The sequence below is a fragment of the Equus caballus genome, chromosome 10 (assembly GCF_041296265.1).
Source record: "Equus caballus isolate H_3958 breed thoroughbred chromosome 10, TB-T2T, whole genome shotgun sequence".
NCBI lineage: Eukaryota > Metazoa > Chordata > Mammalia > Perissodactyla > Equidae > Equus > Equus caballus.
This window is the reverse complement of record NC_091693.1, coordinates 8,985,655-9,004,989: the sequence shown is the minus strand read 5'-3', so window position 1 is coordinate 9,004,989 and position 19,335 is coordinate 8,985,655. Positions and strand designations below refer to the sequence as shown.

The 19,335-nt window shown below is 41.1% G+C and overlaps 1 protein-coding gene across 1 annotated transcript in view; it reads right to left on the bottom strand.

Annotated features, from left to right (window-relative positions):
* The window catches only part of LOC106780903 (zinc finger protein 30), a 66,582-nt gene that overhangs the window by 3,426 nt on the left and 43,821 nt on the right, over nucleotides 1-19,335 (bottom strand). Inside the window, exons 6-12 of the mRNA XM_070225604.1 lie at nucleotides 18,393-18,643; nucleotides 15,648-15,761; nucleotides 15,123-15,406; nucleotides 15,022-15,087; nucleotides 9,705-9,787; nucleotides 7,719-7,845; nucleotides 6,540-6,635 (exon numbers count right to left, since the gene is read on the bottom strand). Coding sequence (XP_070081705.1) covers nucleotides 6,540-6,635; nucleotides 7,719-7,845; nucleotides 9,705-9,787; nucleotides 15,022-15,087; nucleotides 15,123-15,406; nucleotides 15,648-15,761; nucleotides 18,393-18,643 — 1,021 coding nt within the window. The remainder of the gene's footprint in view (nucleotides 1-6,539; nucleotides 6,636-7,718; nucleotides 7,846-9,704; nucleotides 9,788-15,021; nucleotides 15,088-15,122; nucleotides 15,407-15,647; nucleotides 15,762-18,392; nucleotides 18,644-19,335) is intronic.

The window sequence follows — 19,335 nt, the reverse complement described above, 5'->3', positions numbered from 1 at the left end:
TATGACTAGAGTATGGTCTATGTACCAAAAGTTGAAATAATATTAACAACACTCTTCAAAATAGAGTAACAATCGAAATCAATAACAAATATTAGAAAACCAAAAGACCTTCCATGTGGAAATGGTAATGTCCTCTCCAAAAATGCTGGATCACTATAGAAAAAAAAACCCTGAGATATAAGAATCCTAGTAAATGACTATGCAGAAAATAAGCACATATCAGAATCTTGGGTAAGCAATTTCACCACTCAGAGAACTTAAAACTCAAAGGACTATTTCTATAAAAGAAAATGAGTTGAGGATCAATGTCAAATATGTAGAAAATAAACAACAAAGTAGAGGAAAGCAGGATATAATGAGTGAGAAGACAGTAGCATAACAAACCAATCAAAGAGCTGGGGTTTTGAAAACCTATTACAGGAAATATTAGGTAAACCAACCAAAAAAGAGACTAAAAACAAGTAAAAATTTTTCTAGAAGAAAATAAGAACCAGAGAGGAATTTATTTAAATTGCAAGAGTACTACGTGAACACTTTTGAAAGAATGGACAACTTTCTTAAAAAATTTATCAAAATTGACCACAGAAGAGAAGCCTAAACCAACTGGATGGCGGCAAAAATCTTCCAGAAAAGACAGCTGTAGTAAACACACTTTAATATCTAGATTGTAGTTTCTCAATATGCACAGCTAAAATACAGGCACAGAATAGTTGGACAAAGGGAAAATGTAGAAAGAGAGCAGGAAAAGCGAGCCTAGAAATCTTATTCCAAAAAGAGGAAGACTCCAAAAACTGAGAGCTATGACGGACCAAAACTGTAAAAAATAGCATAAAAATGATTATGATGCATACATATAAACCAGGCAACAAAAAGCGATGAATCAGCAATGATACAAGAGAAAAACAATGACTTTGAACCATTAAATAACTCCTGAATTGCAGGAGGTCTAGTTCCAGCACGGTGGCACTAAGTCCCTCCAGCCTAGACTGGCCCCCCTCTGACTGATTTCAACTATAAACACTTGACAAAATACAAAACTTAACCACATAAGGACTGTAAATAAAAGCAGGAGGGTTTGGGAAAGGAGTCAAAACTTTACCAAGCAACCCAGACTGAGCTGAGTTTCTTGCTGCTGATATTTTTTTTTTTTTGGGGGGAAGATTAGCCCTGAGCTAACTACTGCCAGTCCTCCTCTTTTTTGCTGAGGAAGCCTGGCCCTGAGCTAACATCTGTGCCCATCTTCCTCAACTTTATATGTGGGATGCCTACCACAGCATGGCGTGCCAAGCAGTGCCATGTCCACACCCGGGATCCGAGCCGGCGAACCCCGGGCCGCCAAGAAGCGGAACGTGCGAACTTAACTGCTGTGCCACCAGGCCGGCCCCTAAAGGAAGTTCTTAAGCAGAACTTAAGAGTTTGAAGCAAAACACATAATGCATATAGAGAGGTATCAGAGAGGATGGACTCAGGAGACGAGTTAATAAGTAAATTGTAGCAGGAGGTGGTTAAAAAGTCTACATAAGGCTGTCACTTCTCAGTCTGCTTCTGGAACTTCCAGTTAGCAGGGCAGGCAGCTGGACAAGAAAGTTGGACGTGAAGTGAGGGAAGCAAGAACAAAGGAGAATCTTAGAAAAACATGGACTGGAACTGGCGCTGACATCCTGTGTCCTCCAATCCTCCCACTTGGACGATAGGGGAATTCTGCAGGAGAGGCTAGTGCCTTTGTCATGGAGCTAAAGACTTCACATGTCCCAAGGGGTACAGAAGCTGAAGGAGGAGCTCTGGCAGGGACTGGGGAAGCCAGGTTCAGCTGCTGCCGCCTGCCAACATGGTTACCAAGCGGTTAAGTGACCACACATGTGAGCTCCAAGACAATGTCCTGGGGCCCACTTACAGGCCAAACAGAAGAACATGGTTTCTGCTTGGTTTTTACCTTGCCAATGTCACCAAAATGACTCTAGTGGTCCAGGGTAACCCAGAATTATACAGAAAAGGAAATACAGAGAAATGTTTCAGTTGAGCTACTTTGACAAGAAAAGTCCACTACAAGAGTGGCCAAGTTCCTCCTTAAATGGCAGAGGAAGGTTTCCAAAGGCTTAGAGAGACTGGAACAGCTTAAGTAAACCAAAGTGAATTTATCACATGTAGAAACAAGCTAAAAAAATATGACAACCATACCACACCCTATTTGTGTTTTTGACCCTAAAATGTGTTTCTTACAGTTGGATCATGTTTTTTATTTTTAATCCATTTTGCCAATGTTGGTCTTTTAAATGGAGTGTGTCCTCAGTTTAAGTTTAATGTGATTACTGATAGAACTTATGCCTGAAATTTTGATAATTATTTTCTATATGTTTTAGGCCTTCCCCCACCCCCCATTTCTTAATTATTGCCTTCTTTGTTGTTAAATAGAGATGTTCTAGGGTATCACTTGATTTCCCTTACTGTTTCCTTTGCTATATAATTTTTTAAGTTATTTTCTTAATGGTTTCCTGGGAATTACGATTAATACCTTAACCTATAATTGACAAACCCTTAGCCATACTCCCTAAGAAAAAAAGAGAGATGACTCAAATAAATAAGATCAGAATTGAAAGAGGAGAAATTACAACAGATACCACAGAAATACAAAAGGTTTAAGAGAATATTATGAAAATCTATATGCCAACAAACTGGACAATCCAGAAGAAATGGATAAATTCCTAGACTCTTACAACCTCCCAAAATTGAATCAAGAAGAAATAGAATCTGAATAGACCAATCACAAGTAAAGAGATTGAAACTGTACTAAAAAACCTCTCAAAAAATAAAAGTCCAGGACTAGATACCTTCTCTGGAGAATTCTACCAAACATTCAAAGAAGGTTTATTACCTATTCTTTACAAACTACTCCAAAAAATTGAGGGAGTTGGAAAATTCCTAACACATTCTATGAGGCCAACATCACCCTGATACCAAAGCTAGACAAGGACAACACAAAGAAGGAAAATTACAAGACAGTATTGCCGATGAACACAGATGCAAAAATCCTCAACCAAATATTGGCAAACCGAATACAGCAATACATTAAAAAGATCATACACCATGATCAAGTGGGATTCACACCAGGGACACAGGGATGGTTCAACATTCACAAATCAATCAATCTGATACACCACATTAACAAAATGAGGAACAAAACCCATATGATAATCTCAACAGATGCAGAGAAAGCATTTGACAAGATCCAACATCCATTCATGATAAAAACTCTCAATAAAATGGGTATAGAAGGAAAGTACCTCAAAATCATCAAGGCCATATATGACAAACCCACAGCCAGCATCATACTCAATGGGGAAAAACTGAAAGCCATCCCTCTGAGAACAGGAACAAGACAAGGGTGCCCACTCTCACCACTCTTATTCAACACAGTACTAGAGGTTTTGGCCAGAGCAACTAAGCAAGAAACAGAAACAAAAGGAATCCTAATAGGCAATGAAGAAGTGAAACTCTCATTGTTTGCAGATGACAGACATGAATTTATATATAGAAAACCCTAAAGAATCCATCAGAAAACTTTTAGAAATAATCAGCAACTACAGCAAAGTGGCAGGGTACAAAGCCAACTCCCAAAAATTAGTGGCATTTCTATACTCCAATAACAAACTAACAGAAAGAGAACTCAAGAATACGATCCCATTTACAATCGCAAAATAAGAATAAAATATCTAGGAATAAATTTAACCAAGGAGGTGAAAGACCCATACAAGGACAACTATAAGACATTACTGAAAGAAACTGATAATGACATAAGGAAAGATATTCCATGCACATGGACTGGAAGAATAAACATAGTTAAAATGTCCATATTACCTAAAGTTATCTACAGATTCAATACACTCCCAAACAGAATCCCAATGACATTCTTCACAGAAATAGAACAAAGAATCCTAAAATTCACATGGGGCAAAAAAAGACCCCAAATAGTCAAAGCAATCCTGAGAAACAACAACAAAGCTGGTGGCATTGCAATCCCTAACTTCAAAATGTACTACAAAACTATAGTAATGGTCCTGGTACAAAAACAGGCACACAGATCAATGGAACAGAAGTGAAAGCCCAGTAATAAAATGACACACCTACGGACAGCTAATCTTCAACAAAGGAGCCACAACCATACAACGGAGAAAGGAAAGCCTCTTCAATAAATGGTGCTGGGAAAGGTGGAGAGTCACATGCAGAAGAATGAAAGCAGACCATTATCTTTCTCCATACACAAAAACAGACTCAAAATGGACCAACAACTTGAAGACCTGAAACCTTAAAACTTCTAGAAGAAAATACAGGCAGTACATTCTTTGACATCAGCCTTAAAAGGATCTTTTTGAATACTATGTCTACTTGGACAAGGGAAACAAAAAATAAACAAGTGGCACTTCATTAGACTAAAGAGCTTCTGGAAGGCAAAGGAAACCAGGATCAAAATGAAAAAACAACCCACCGACTAGGAGAAAATATTTGCAAATCATATATCTGACAAGGGGTTAATCTGCATAATATATAAAGAACTCACACAACTGAACTAAAAAAACACAAACAACCCGATCAAAAAGTGGGCAGGGGATACAAACAGACATTTTTCCAAAGAAGATACACAGACGGCCAATAGGCATATGAAAAGATGTTCAACACTACTAATCATCAGGGAAATGCAAATCAAAACCACAGTAAGATATCACCTTATACCCGTTAGAACGGCAAAAAATAACAAACGTCGGAGAAGTTGTGGAGAAAAGGGAACCCTCATACAGTGCTGGTAGGAATGAAAACTGTTGGAGCGATTATGGAAAACAGTATGGAGATTTCTCAAAAAATTAAAAATGGAAATACCATACGACCCAGCTATCCCACTACTGGGTATTTATCCAAAGAAGTTGAAAACAAGGAGACTTATGCACCCCTATGTTCACTGCAGCATTATTCACAATAGCCAAGATGTGGAAGCAACCCAAGTGCCCATCGACTGATGATTGGATAAAGAGGATTGAATAAATACTACTCAGCCATAAAAAAGATACAATTGTCCCATTTGCAAACACATGGATGATCTTGAGGGTATTATGTTAAGCGAAATAAGCCAGAAAGAGAAACACTGTATGATTTCACTCACTTGTGGAAGATAAACAAACTGACAGACAAAGAGAACAATTTGGTGGTTACCAGAGGGAAGTGGGGTGGGCACACGGGGTGAAAGGGCACATTTATATGGTGTCTGACAAACAATAATGCACAACTGAAATTTCACATTATAAAAAATTTATTATATAAATTTTAAAAATAATTATATAAAAAAGAAATATTTGGATATGAAAATGAGTAATAAACCTATAGTTGTTTTATCTAGGCTTCTGTATGAGTTTTATAAGTAATGAAAAGGATGAAGATAAAAAACTGCAATCAGATTAGGGATCCTAATTACTCCTAGAAAACAATTCTTTTTTTTTTTTTTTAAAGATTTTACTTTTTTCCTTTTTCTCCCCAAAGCCCTCCAGTACATAGTTGTATATTCTTCATTGTGGGTCCTTCTAGTTGTGGCATGTGGGACGCTGCCTCAGCGTGGTTTGATGAGCAGTGCGATGTCTGCGCCCATGATTCGAACCAACAAAACACTGTGCTGCCTGCAGCGGAGCACGCGAACTTAACCACTCCGCCACGGGGCCAGCCCCAAGAAAACAATTCCAATTCTTAATAATGAACCACAATACGTTACACGATCTTATCCTTCCTAACGTTCTAGTTTCACATCCTGTCAGTCACCACTCACTAACTCTGATCAACCTGCCACTCCTCAAACACACAAACCTCATCCCCCCTTGAGGGCCGTAGCACGTGTGGTTCACTCTCCTTGGAATGTTCTCGCTCACATACTCAAAATGCCTGAGGCCTTACTTCACATCTCTGCACAAACGTCACCTTCTCAGAAAAGGGTTCCTGACCCTGCGACCTCACCTAAATGTGCTGTGTTCTTGGTTAGGGTCCTTCATAACGTATTTCACTGCCTGATATTACTTATCTATTTATTTGTTGTGCCTAACACAGTATGATCCCATCACTGCAGAAACATTCTCTGCCCTACTTACTATTCCTGGACTGACGGTGCCACGTGCAGGGCCAAACTCAGAGGATTCAAATATTTGCCAGATACAGGAATTAATGTAATTTTAGACAATGGAGTCACACCGAAAAAGAGGATCTGGAAAGAATTTCGGTCCAAACTATGTACAGGCAAAATGGCTACACTGCGGAAGAAGGAGAGTGTCGAGCACTAAACTGGGAGGGAAATACGAGAAAAGTAACACGACGAATGGTTAATGAGGTTAAGATGAAGTTCACTGGGTGTCTCATTCTGAGATATTTCCTTCCCCCATCACAAGCCTGTTCTTCACAGAGAAGGGAGCTTCCCAAGCAGGGTTCGCAGGATGTGTTTACCAAGTGTGTCCCCCACTTGGGCCATCACTACACAGAGGACTTCTCCTGCCTGACTTGCTCTCACTTACCTGGACACCATCTTCTTGTTTCTTCCCTTACAACCATCCAGGGCTCCTTTCCTTGCTCCAATAAGGTAATTACACCTGGCTTAGAAATGGCATGACCTGCTTACAGAGAAAAAAAAAGCCACAGGATAGAGAAATAGTCACTAGTCAAGACTTAAAATTATAATTACTATAATCAAAAGATCATAATGATATTCAATATTTGAGAGAAAAATGAGAGAAGTAAAGAATAAGAGATCAGTTTTTGTTATACTGTTTGTTTAAAATTTAAACTCACATGGCCTTTAACACTAGAGAACAAGCATAAAGATAGTGAAAACACACTCTGGAGCCTGGGATCAATTCCTGTTTGTTGCCTTCCAGTTGGGTACGACCTTGGGCAGTTCACTTAAACCCACTGCAGCTTAGTATTCTCATTTATAAAATGGGGGTGATAGTAGCACTGTTGGGGGGATTAAATCAGTTAATACTCCCAGTTAGTTTAATCAGATCACATAATGTGCTTGGAGTACTGACTACTACACAGCAGTCACAGTGTTAGCTATTAACATTATCAATGACATGCTCTGAAGTTCCTAGAGTATACAAGAAGAGACAGCTATCGGACATTCATTTCATTTTAACTGTAATTTTCATGGATCATGACTCAAAACCACACATCAGACCAATTTTGTCTTAGGAAACAGATTGCTTTTGGCGCAGTTTTAAATGAATTCCAAATATCCAGTCCACCACTATATGAATTACAGAGGCTCTTCTGATAATGAGAGCAACTCTGGACCCACTCTCAACCTGATATCCCTAGAACTGGACCAGACAATAAAATGCTGTATTACAGCAATGTGGAGCACAAACAAACGAGAAACCTGGATCCTGTGACAACAGTTTGACAACACATGCCGCAGACTGCTAATGGAGCTGCTTGGTCAGTAGGGAAGAGAGGCAAATACAAAGACAGAACAGAGGGAGCTAAGAATGTTACTGAGGGACAGGGAAGATGGAGATGTTTAATGGAGTTGCCATTTCTAACCCTGACATAGCTCGAACCATTTTTTTGGGAGGAGGGAAAACAAATTTAGCTAGTTTCTTGAAAAGCCACCCTGAAAATCACAGTGGAAAAAACACATAGCCGATACAACAGATTCTAAATTAATCTAAATTATCTGAGGCGGATAAACATACCCAGTGAGAGCAGGTTTCTATAGTTCTCCATCATCACGTCCTGGTACAAAGTCTTCTGAACAGGGTTGAGACCTTCCCACTCCTGCTGAGAGAAGGCTATGGCCACATCGCTGAACGTCAATGATCCCTGAAACAGCAAATACATGCATTACTGGGGAAACTGAAGAAAACATTTTAAAAGTGGGAGCAGAGGAGATGAAGGACTTCTATGCAGGAAAAGAGCAATCTGGAAAACCTGTAGGCTGGAAATCTATGATGTAGGAGGAGACTGAAGCAGAATGCATATATAATTTTAAAGAAGCCTGCTGGTATAGGCAAAACATTTTCCATACTCTGGGATACTTCTAAATATTGAAAACTTTTGGAAAAAGACAAAATAATAATGCTTCCCTACTAAATAAATAAGTGTATACAAGAATAATGTAGAAATGCTACCTGCCTCATAAATTCTCAATAAATCTGGGTTATTGAGGAATACTTTTCTTTGAAGGGAAGAGAGACATTTAACCATGGGATGTTTTTTATCCAAACTTTAGAAAATTGCATAAAATTAAGACTTTCTTCAAGCATCAACTTCTTTACTATATCAAATCTTACCATCAACATTTGACTCACTTCAATAGATCCATGTATTTTTTGGCACGTGACATTAAATTTTATGGATGTATCATATTTAATAATTTATACAGTTAGATGCACAATTTGGAAAGTCTTGCCCAATTTTCTGTTTTCACCTACTACATATGCTATTCAGTTCTGTTGCCATTTACCATTTCTCACTAAACGCTTCCTTTATTCTGAGTGTGGTAGGTAACTTCATTGGTTACCAATGATCGCCACCTCCTGGTATATACGTCTTCAGGAAATCCTCTCCGTTTCAATGTGGGCTGAACCTAGCAAGAGTAATTTGTTCCTAACAAACAGAAAACAGTAAACGTGATGGAATGTCACTTCCAACACTAGGTTATAAAAGACTATGATTTCCACATTGCTCGTCCCCTCTTGCTGTCTCACTTGCTCACTCTGAGGAAGCCACTTAACATGCTGTGAGCCACCCTCTGGAGAGGCCCACATAACAACAAACCAAGAGCAGTCTCCAGCCAGCGCCTACTGAGGAAGTGAGGCCCCCGGTCCAATGGCCCATGAAGCACTGGATCCTGTCAACAACCACTTGAGTGGGCTTGGAAGCAGGTCCACCCAAAGTTGAGCTCTGAGATGACGCCAACCCTGACCGGCACACTGACGGCCTTCTAAGAGACCCAGAGTCACGTGCAGACTCCTGACCCTCTGAAACTCTGAGATAAATGCTTACTGCTTTATGACACTATGTTTCAGGGTAATCAATTATACAGTAATAGATCATACATTGAGTTAAAGGATACTGAAGAAGGTTGGTCAATTATACAGATGTCACCCAAGCTTAGCATGTCTCGTTCAACAACAAAATAGCCTCATGTCTCATGGCTTTCCTACCAAATCCATGAGCTCCATGTTAAAAGCCCCAATCATACACTAATCCATACCAAACATGAGATTTCTCCCTACATTAAGATTCGGGTCACTCAATGACAAATTTCACCTCATCTTCTGGAAATGTCAGGGATGCAGAATATGTCAGTCTTATTGTGGACAGTCAAACACAACCACCATCTGCATCTCACCATACTGCAGACCTGACCCGCACTGCATAAAGCTTTACTTAAAGAATTGAACTGCTTCACTACTCCATGCCTGCCCTCAACAGAAGAATGGGCACTTAAAATACGCTGAATAATTTGGTCAATAATTACATGAACCCCAGTTACTTAAGAATGGGCCACACAGAGAGGGCGCCAGGTAATCTGGCATCACTGCTCTGTGGAACAAGAGCTGGGAAGCAGGTTATTTGCGGGGCCTTTCTTTTAGGAACTGCAGGAAAATTGATGAAAATACCGATATGACCTAAAAAACACACATATTTCAACAAGGAAATAAACATCAACTTACATGGGCCATGGTTTTAGACCTGCAAGAGCTGACCGGTCCTTTGGGTTCCTCTGCCATTAGAGCAGAGTCCACAAATCCCGGCCCTGGGAGAAGAGAAAGACCTTGAGACCAGCTGTGCTTCAGTGTCCCCGCAGGAACTGAGTTAGTGTTACCGCTGTGCTCTTCCATTACACGCTCCCCATCACCTCGCATCACACACAATTTGGATAAATGAAGATTCTGGACAAATCCAGTGCCCCACCCAATTCCCAGGGTCTCAGCTGCAGAGTCATTTCTGCATTGAAGCCAGACCCAGATACTTCAGCAGGAAATTCGCTGCCCAGTGCGCCACTCTGGTGAGGCTGATGTGGACCTGAGAGTGGGCGGCTCTGCCTTGCACTGCGCAGAACTTCCTCTTCCCACTGCCAACTTCAAGACCGAAAAGAGGCCGCATCACCCAAACCAGAACCTCTTTTATGGCCTTGAAATTGGATAAAGTCGATCAAAATATTAGCGATGGGCAAGGAATGTTCGGCATTCTATCTAGCAAAGCTTAGTAAACATACGCCAGGCCAACACTGTACAAAATATAAAGTAGTCATTAAAATGTATAAGTTTGGAAGAACATTTAAGGACATGGAAAATATTTCATACATAATGTCAACAGAAAAATCAGGTTGACCCATATATTTATTTTTATAAGATATAAAAATATACTAATCAATACAGAGAGAAGAATGGCAGACAGATAATCATAAAACAGAAGACAGAAAAAGTCTGGAAATTTATATGGCTATATATTTACAGTTTTTATATTTTTGTTTATGTTTTGAATTGTTTTTTTCGGGGGGAGCTGGTTTTAGAAACGGATCACTGGGACCGGCCCCGTGGCCGAGTGGTTAAGTTCACACACTCCGCTTTGGTGGCCCAGGGTCTCGCCGGTTCAGATCCTGGGTGCAGAAATGGCACCGCTCATCAGGCCATGTTTAGGCGGCGTCCCACATGCCACAACTAGGAGGACCCACAACTAAAACATGCAACTATGTACCGGGGAGGTTTGGGGAGAAAAAGAAAAAAAAAAAAAGAGGAAAATTGGCAACAGTTGTTAGCTCAGGTGCCAATCTTAAAAAAAAGGAAAAAAAGAAAGAAATCATTGTTTATTCAGTTGTTTCTAGTCAATACATGAAACAAATAAGACTAGTGAAGATGTAAAATACACCTTTGCCATGATCAGAATTTGACCTCAGCATTCTCTTTCTTTTTGCTTACATCTTGATTCTTTTAAAGTTTACTTCATAATCATTGTAACAGTTGACACAGCAACTTGAAATATGTGTGTTTTTAATTCATTAAGTTGGAGACTTCCATCAAGTTCTTTGTGCTTTAAATTCAGACTGTTTTTCTAAATGGCTTATATTTTGTTTCCTCTGGATCCCAATACCTCAACTCACTTTATCATTTCTTCTCATGTTGGTATGCTGGAATTCTATCTACAAAAAATTGGGGAACTGTCCCTGAGTAATCTCTTTTGTAAATTGATGACAGTCTCCATGCAGCTTTATTTCAGAGCTTTTGACAGAATTGTTTCTAAACCTGTCAGTTTTGTCGTGATATCCTTCAGACAGCTGCTGAATTATCTTATCTATTAATTCTGCCGTGCATCTAATATCACTGATGAAATCTATTATACACCCAACATCACTGATGAAATTTACAAGATGTAAAGATTATAGTATAAAATCTATTTATTGCCACACAGATCCCATGCGCTCAGTATAATTTCTTCATATCCCGACTGTCACTCAGTCACACTGATGTCTCATTTCTGTGAACTCACAAGGCAAGCCAGCTAAATCTCTCCAGTGGCCTTTATCACATGCTACCTTACAATTACTCCTATGCCGATTTTAACGTCCTTTATAGATTACAAGTGCTTTGAAGGAAGCAATTATGTCTTTTTAGTGATTATATTACTCCAAATATTACACTTTCCAGGCCTAGCATATTGTAGACAATTAAGATATGATTTTTGACGGCAAAACACCACTTCTACAAAATTTTTAAAGGAAATAACATAGCAGGTTTCAAAATATACGCACAAGGATGTTCATTAGAGAATGATTTTTGATAGTCCAAATTTAAAAACAGAAAAATCTCACGGTAGGAAAACAGGTCAAATATATTATGCTCTGCTATATTGTGACATACTATACCATTATTAATAAGGATAATATTAAGCCGTATAATAGATGGAAAACAATATTAAAAGAATTGCTTGGCGAAGAAGGCACGTTTAAAGAAGGATGCATAAATTAAGAAGTGATATCCTGCTGAAATTAAGAAACAGGCATTGTTTTCAGACTTTCAGGAAGTGATATTGAGCTCTGAGCTGTGAGAGTTAAAAACATCTCAGCGCCTGTCTATTCATCAGCAAAGCAGGGATAAGCGTATCACCTATGACATATGACTACCTTGGAGACTTAGTGAGATAATCCATATAAATACTAAAATGTGTATCATGATGACTAATGGAAATCAGCTACCATCACTGAAGATGAAAATTATTCCATGTGCCTTAATCTTTCATTATAAAAAGAAGTTAATTCTGGGGCTTCCTGTTTTTATTATACTGAAACTGTGCTCCTTGGGCTTTTTCTTTCTTATAATTCTAATTTTTAAAATTTCAGGACCTCCACTTGAGAAAACAGAATTCTGCTTAATAAAATCATTAGTTACAGAGACAGATTAACGGACAGGAAAAGAGAAAATGTCCCCTTCCTCAGTCCCCAGCAGCTACAGACAGCAAGAAAAACTCTGTTCAGCATCATAAACTTGTTCCAAGAACAGCATGATAAAGCTGCAAACATTAACTGGAGAATGAATCTTATTTTTCTGCAGAATATGAAGAGTTATATAAAGATTTGTAAATATAACCTTTATTTTCTGGTATAATAACTATGTTTGGAGGTATTTGTACTTGCAAGACACCTAGAAATCAGAGATTAGTCCTACTTTTTTCTTTTTTTAAAGATTGGCACCTGAGCTAACAACTGTTGCCAATCTTCTTTTCTTCTTGTTTTTCTTTCTGCTTTTTCTCCCCAAATCCCCCCAGTACATAGTTGTATATTTTAGTTGTGGGTCCTTCTAGTTGTGGCACGTGGGATGCCACCTCAGCATGGCCTGATGAGCGGTGCCCAGGATTCAAACTGGGGAAACCCTGGGCCACCAAAGTGGAGAGTGCGAACTTAACCACTCCGCCACGGGGCTGGCCCCAGTCTTATTTTTTTCTGAAAGTAACCTTAAATCTCTAAACTAACAATTCCGAAAGGGTGTCTTATTTAGTAATATGGTGTACAGGTAACAAGTTTTAAATAACATTTCTATGAACTAAAAGGTTTACTGGAATGCTTTTCAAACAAATTCCTGGCCCTCTCCTCTTCTCTCTACACACAGAGATATAAAGGAACCTATGACTGAAGTAGACTTCTGTTTCAAACTACTAGTTGGACTCTTTGTTTCCTTTATTTGACCAATTCTATTCTGCCGAAACAAAGCCACATGGAAATGGAAAAATAAATACTGGAAAAATATACACTAAAATATTAAAAGAGATTAACTCTAGACAGATTACCCGCCATTCTTGCTTTCTTCTTAATAAATTCCTTAGGAAATAAAACTTTTTTGTAATAAGCCTGCATTCATTCCATCATAATACAACATAAAGATATTTGAAAGTATTAAAAATATTTATAGACATCACTTTGGGAAGAGGCTATATTTTCCTCATTTAAAAAATCTGTAGAGGGGCCGGCCCTGCGGTTGAGTGGTTAAGTTCACGCACTTCGCTTCGGTGGCCCAGGGTTTCCCCAGTTTGAATCCTGATGGCACCGCTCATCAGGCCACGCTGAGGTGGCGTCCCACGTGCCACAACTAGAAGGACCCACAACCAAAATATGCAACTATGTACTGGGGGGATTTGACGGAGAAAAAGCAGGGGGAAAAAAAAGATTGGCAAACAGTTGTTAGCTGAGGTGTCAATCTTTAAAAAAAAAAAAAATTTGCAGATATTAGGCCTGTCATGAAAAATCAATGTGATTGAAACAAATACTACTTACTGTTCTTGAATATTCTTTAGCTGTACTACACTGATACAATTAAGAGACATTGCACTATAAACACTTTAACATTAATGGACACAGATACTGCCTCTGCAAATTAATGAGAATATGTACACCAAATACGTAGAAAAGTTTTGAGTACACAGAAGATGCTCGATAAATGTGGCTAAACTCCTTCTTTTCCTCTCTAAATAACTGATTAAACCAACATTTTGGATACAATCCTTTCAAAAAGTTTGTATAAAATTCTCTTTTCAAAATGAGCTGCATATATAATTTCCAATTTTCTTAAGTACTATTATCTACAATATCAAGGCTGCTTAACATTGGATCATACCCATTTTTTCTTCCAATGACTAACTCTTATGAACAGAAATTCTATTATCGGCATAATATTCTACCCCATGGATGGCAGTGATTTTCTTAGCCATTCCCATTATCTTGATCATTAATTTTGCACAAAACCATCAGAACGTATAACAATCTTTGCAGATCAAAAACCCAGATCCAAATCTGTTGGGTTATATACATGGTAGAAAAATGCATTTTTACAAAACATAGAGGAATTCTCTATACAACTACGAGGGCTCTGTGGTCCCTGTAAACCCACAAATATTAGGGACCCCTGGTTCCGAACTCCTGTTCCGAAAAACTTCAGCATCTGTCTAGTAATTAGACGTGCACTCATGACATTAACTTCATACTTCCGATCTACAAAAATCTTAAGGGCGAACGATCCAGAATAAACACAGCGCTGAGGGAGGACGACGCCCCACCCTCCACGGCCGCGGCCCTGTGACGGCGAGCAGCCACACGGAAGGAAGAAGAGCCTGGAATCCGGGTCAGACTCGCGGCAGTTCCCGCGCTCGGGGCTCAGGGAACGCGGTCGCTCTCAACCATGCACACGACCCCCGAGAAGCCCCGGGGGGCACAGTCCCCGGGAGGAAGCCTGTTCTTGGAGTCTCCACCCAGATGCCCCCAGGAGCCCGCGGCGGGGACAATTCCTGATCTGCACGCCCGTCCTTTCGGGTCCGCACCTAGGGCTCAGTGTTCCCCACGTGCGGCCACATCTCCGCGGCAGCCGAGTGGGGCTGAGAGGAGGGCAGAGGAGGCGGGGACCGAGAGGCGCGCGCCACCCGACCCCACAGAGCCCCGCAGCCCCCGCAGCCCCGTCACCCAGGACGCCGCGCCCCCTCGCTCGGACCCCCGCGGCCCCTCACCCGCTCCCGTCCCGCGGGCTTCGGGCTGCGCCGCCGCGTCCTTCCCGCGCCACCCGCGCCCATCTCCTCCTCACGCGGGGCCGCTCACGCGCGGCGCGCACCGGGACGGAAAGGCGCCAGAGGCGACGTCCCTGCGCTCGTGGAGGCGGGTCCGAGGTCGCCACCGTCTCGGGGAAGCGCCGCCAGTCGGCCCCGGAGGCTTCTGGGAGGGCCGGACTGGGCTGCGCAGGCGCAGATTCCGCGCTGCTGGCGGCTCACCTGAGGCCGGGGGTGGCCTGCGGCATCCTGGTGGAGGAGGCGCGTCCGTTTGGGAGGGACTGGAGGGTTCGGGAAGGGGATGTTACTGTGGCAGGTTCGTTTTTGCCTGCTGCTAGGAAAGCCAAACCTGGAGAGTATGAGATCGCAGCAGAGAAAGAGTTTTACTCACCAGGCATCCATGTGAGGGAGCCAGAGAATGAGTCTCAAATCTGTTTCCTGGAAAAGAGGGACTCAGGGGTATTTATGGGATGGGGCCAAGGTGGTCTGAAATGTGGAGAGAGGTGATTGGAGGTGAGGAGGGGTGAGGTTATTGATGGTCTACACAAGCGCAGTCAGACTCCATGCCTCTTCACAGCATGCGTGCTCACACAATCTGGGCGTTAGCATGATCTGAGGGTGGAGGTTTTGGCTTCTTGACCTCAAAAGGTCCCTTATCAGACATCTGCTGGCGCCCAGTTGATGGGTTGGTGGTCTCAACCAGTCTGGAGTGACAAGGGGTTCTAATTCCTGAAAAGCAGCTCGCATGACCATTACCATGGTGACCCAGGCTCCAGGGAGATGTTAACTGTAGGAGCCTGGTGAGAGTCAGGCAGCAGTCAGGGTATAGGGCGTTGCTCTGGTCTCTGATGCATATCCAGTAAAACAAAAGACTATTGGGAACTGGGACCAAATGTCTGTCCCCACCTGGAGATGAGATGGAGGCCTCCCTGAGCCAGAGACCAGCCCCCTACGTAAGTGGCCTGTAGTCTTTCTTCGTGAGGTGGCTCTTTTGGACATTAGTCAGCCATCTTCCCCCTTGCTAGCAAGCTGTAATAAAACCCTTTCTGTCCTACCCCCTTGCCTCTTGGCTATTGGCGTGTCTTACAGCAGGCAGATGACCCCACCCCCACCCCCACTTCAGTCCTTGGGCAGAAACAAAAATAGTAATGTGACCCCAAGGACCATTTCGAGCTTGCCTGGGCGTGAGCTCCTGAACATGGGTTCACACCCTATCCATATTCTATATTTGTGTGTCTATGTGTGGGTGTGTGCATGTGCCCACATGTTCTGGTATGTGTGCATCTTGGTCCTAAAATGCTCATTACATCTGAAATGTCACAGATGCTCACTATGATATTTCTGTTTTAGAGTTGAACCTTCTGAGGTCAAAAGAGGGTACATATCCTGCACAAAGTTAGACTGTTTAGTGGCAAACCCATGTTTCCAGGTGAGACAAGCTGGATGAAGTGAGACTCTACTGTACAATGTCTTATTGAAGAAAAGGAGAGAGCAAATTTGGCTCCTTTTTAAGATCACAGACTGTAGGAGGTGTTTGAAAATTAGAAAAAAATTACTTTTTTTCACAATATCATGCCCACCAGAGACAGATTTTTTTTTTTTTTAAAGATTCGTACCTGAGCCAACATCTGTGACCAATCTTCATTTTTTCTTCTTCTTCTCCCCGATGCCCCCAGTACATAGTTGTATATTCTAGCTGTAAGTCCTTCTAGCTCTGCTATGTGGGACGCTGCCTCAGCATGGCTTCATGAGCGGTGCTAGGTCTGCGACCAGGATCCGAACCGGTGAAACCCTGGCCACTGAAGTAGAGCACATGAACTTAACCACTCGGCCACAGGGCAGGCCCTGAGACTGCTTTTTGCTACAGCAAATTTTTTCATCCCTCTCTGTTGTATTGTATTTGGAGTGGGCTTGACTGCATAGAAGCCAGAAATTGAGAAACATCTTTAATTTGTATTCCTGGCTATGAGATTCCTTTGAAAAATATTCTGCTTCTTAAGCATCTGGATAGTAAGATAAATTGTGGCCACAGCTTAAAATCGGAGAAGAAGGTGCTATCAGAAGAATCAGCATTGGTCCATATGTGTTTAGATTCATGAGAATGCTGAGCAAATGGGAAGTCTACAGTTAGTCATCAAAGGATGCCCATATTTCAGTTATCACCACTATTACCTATTTGAAATATGTAATGCATAACAATTCAAAAGGCATTAAAATGTTTAAATAGAAAGATAAGCAACCATTCCTGACACGTATCCCAGTCATACAGTAGCTCAGCTCAGAGTCAACAACATGTTGGTGTCGGTGTGTGTCCTTCTGGAGAAGTTATTTTCACATACAAATATGCACTTGCTGTATACATACATACATATATATATATGTATATACACACACACAATACACAGAAATGTAAGTATCAATATATGTGTATATTATATGCATATATAATTTCAAATACATTTATATGTTATACACGCATATATGTATGTATTTCTTTTTCTTCACACACAAGTGTTTCTAAATCAGCACATGGGAGTGTCATCATTTCCAACAGCTGCCTGAGGCCAAATGGCTGTACCCTAGTGTAAGAAACAAGTTTTCTAATAATGTATGTTAAGGAATGTCCTATGTTTTCTTAAAAGCAATGCTCTAATTAATATCCCAACACAACTATCAGTTTGCTTGTTTATAGGTTTATACGTAAGGTAAGTTCTCAAACGTGGATTCGCTCTGTGAATTTTAACTTGTGGTGTTGACAGGTTTCTCCGTAGCATGACCACACCATTTTACATTTTCACGCCAGTGTATGAGCGTCTGTTTCCTCAACCACCTCAACTCATTTTGACTCTCAGTTCTTCTTACTCTAATGCTCCACTTTCTCCCAACCCAGAAAATCATCTCAGTCTTTTTCCTTTTGGGTCTAGTTTAATGAGGATTCTATACCTGGAATTTCAGCCTCATCTGTCTTATGATAGGGCAATAGTGTAATAATATTCGTCTTAGGTTTGCAGACTCAGCAAAATGAAATTTCCTTCACAGACATATTCCTAAGATACTCCTGGGTAGCTCAACTTCAGACACATAAAAACTAGGTTCTGAACAGAATCTAACATCTCTATTTCATGTTTGAGTTCTGTAAGGATCCTATGCAGTGTGGACACAGAAAGCTCACGAAATGGCAATACAAATGGGTAGTGAGGTGTTTTGTTGGCATCCTCTTCACTCTCCTGGTGACAGAGGGACTCCCACCCTAGGTTCTGGAGATGCCTGAACACACCACATCCAGACACTGGATAAATCAGATGGACAGCAGTTTATTAGTCACACAACCTTACATCCTGGGGGAGGAGGACACCACATGCCACAGGGTGGTCGCACTTGGGGGCAGAGTAAACCGGCAGGGGCTGTGGGAGGCAGGCTTTGTGCTAACAAGAGGACAAGGTGCCCTCTGATTTCCATGGGAAGATGTGATTGGCTTGCTTGAATAATTTTGTGGGCTGGCAGGGAGCTGAAGCCCATTAGGCCGAGGACCCAGTGGGGTGCAGCTGGTCTGGCTGACACGGGAACTAGCTGGTTGGGAGCTTTCCTAGTGGGGGAAGGGACATATCTGATTAGAGCAGAGGAACTCATGGTTAGGGCTTTGGGACCCTGTGATGCTCAAAGACATTGACAACACATGGAATTTTAGGCCTTACAATACAGGAGAAAGGAGGAAGCAACTTGAAATATTCTTTAGTAATTTCATTATTAAAATTAATATTATCTCACAATTTGGAAATGAAAACATAAAGGAGAGCCTAATCATTCATAATACACCTGTACAATAAAAAACAATAGGGGTATTCTACTTCCTGAAACTGTAAAACTCCTGGAACATAATATCGGTAGTACTCTCTTTGACATCCAACTAAAAAGGATCTTTTCAAATACTATGTCCTCTCAGACAAGGGAAACAAAACAAAAAATAAACAAGTGGGAATTCATCAGACTAAAGAGCTTCTGCAATGCAAAAGAAACTAGAATCAAAACAAAGAGACAACCCTCAGGGTTCCAGTTACTGATGTGCCAGCGATGAGGGAGAGCAAAATGGCCTGAATCACAGGAATTTAAAGAGAAGAACATCAAGGGAACACCGGAAGTCAATCTAGACCCAAGAGGAGACCCAAAGGCTGATCTATGGGAAGTTCGGTATTTAATAAACTTCTGTACTTTCATAATTGTGAAAGGAGACCCTCCGCACCCAACACAAGCCAAAACATGCACTCACACTCAAATTTC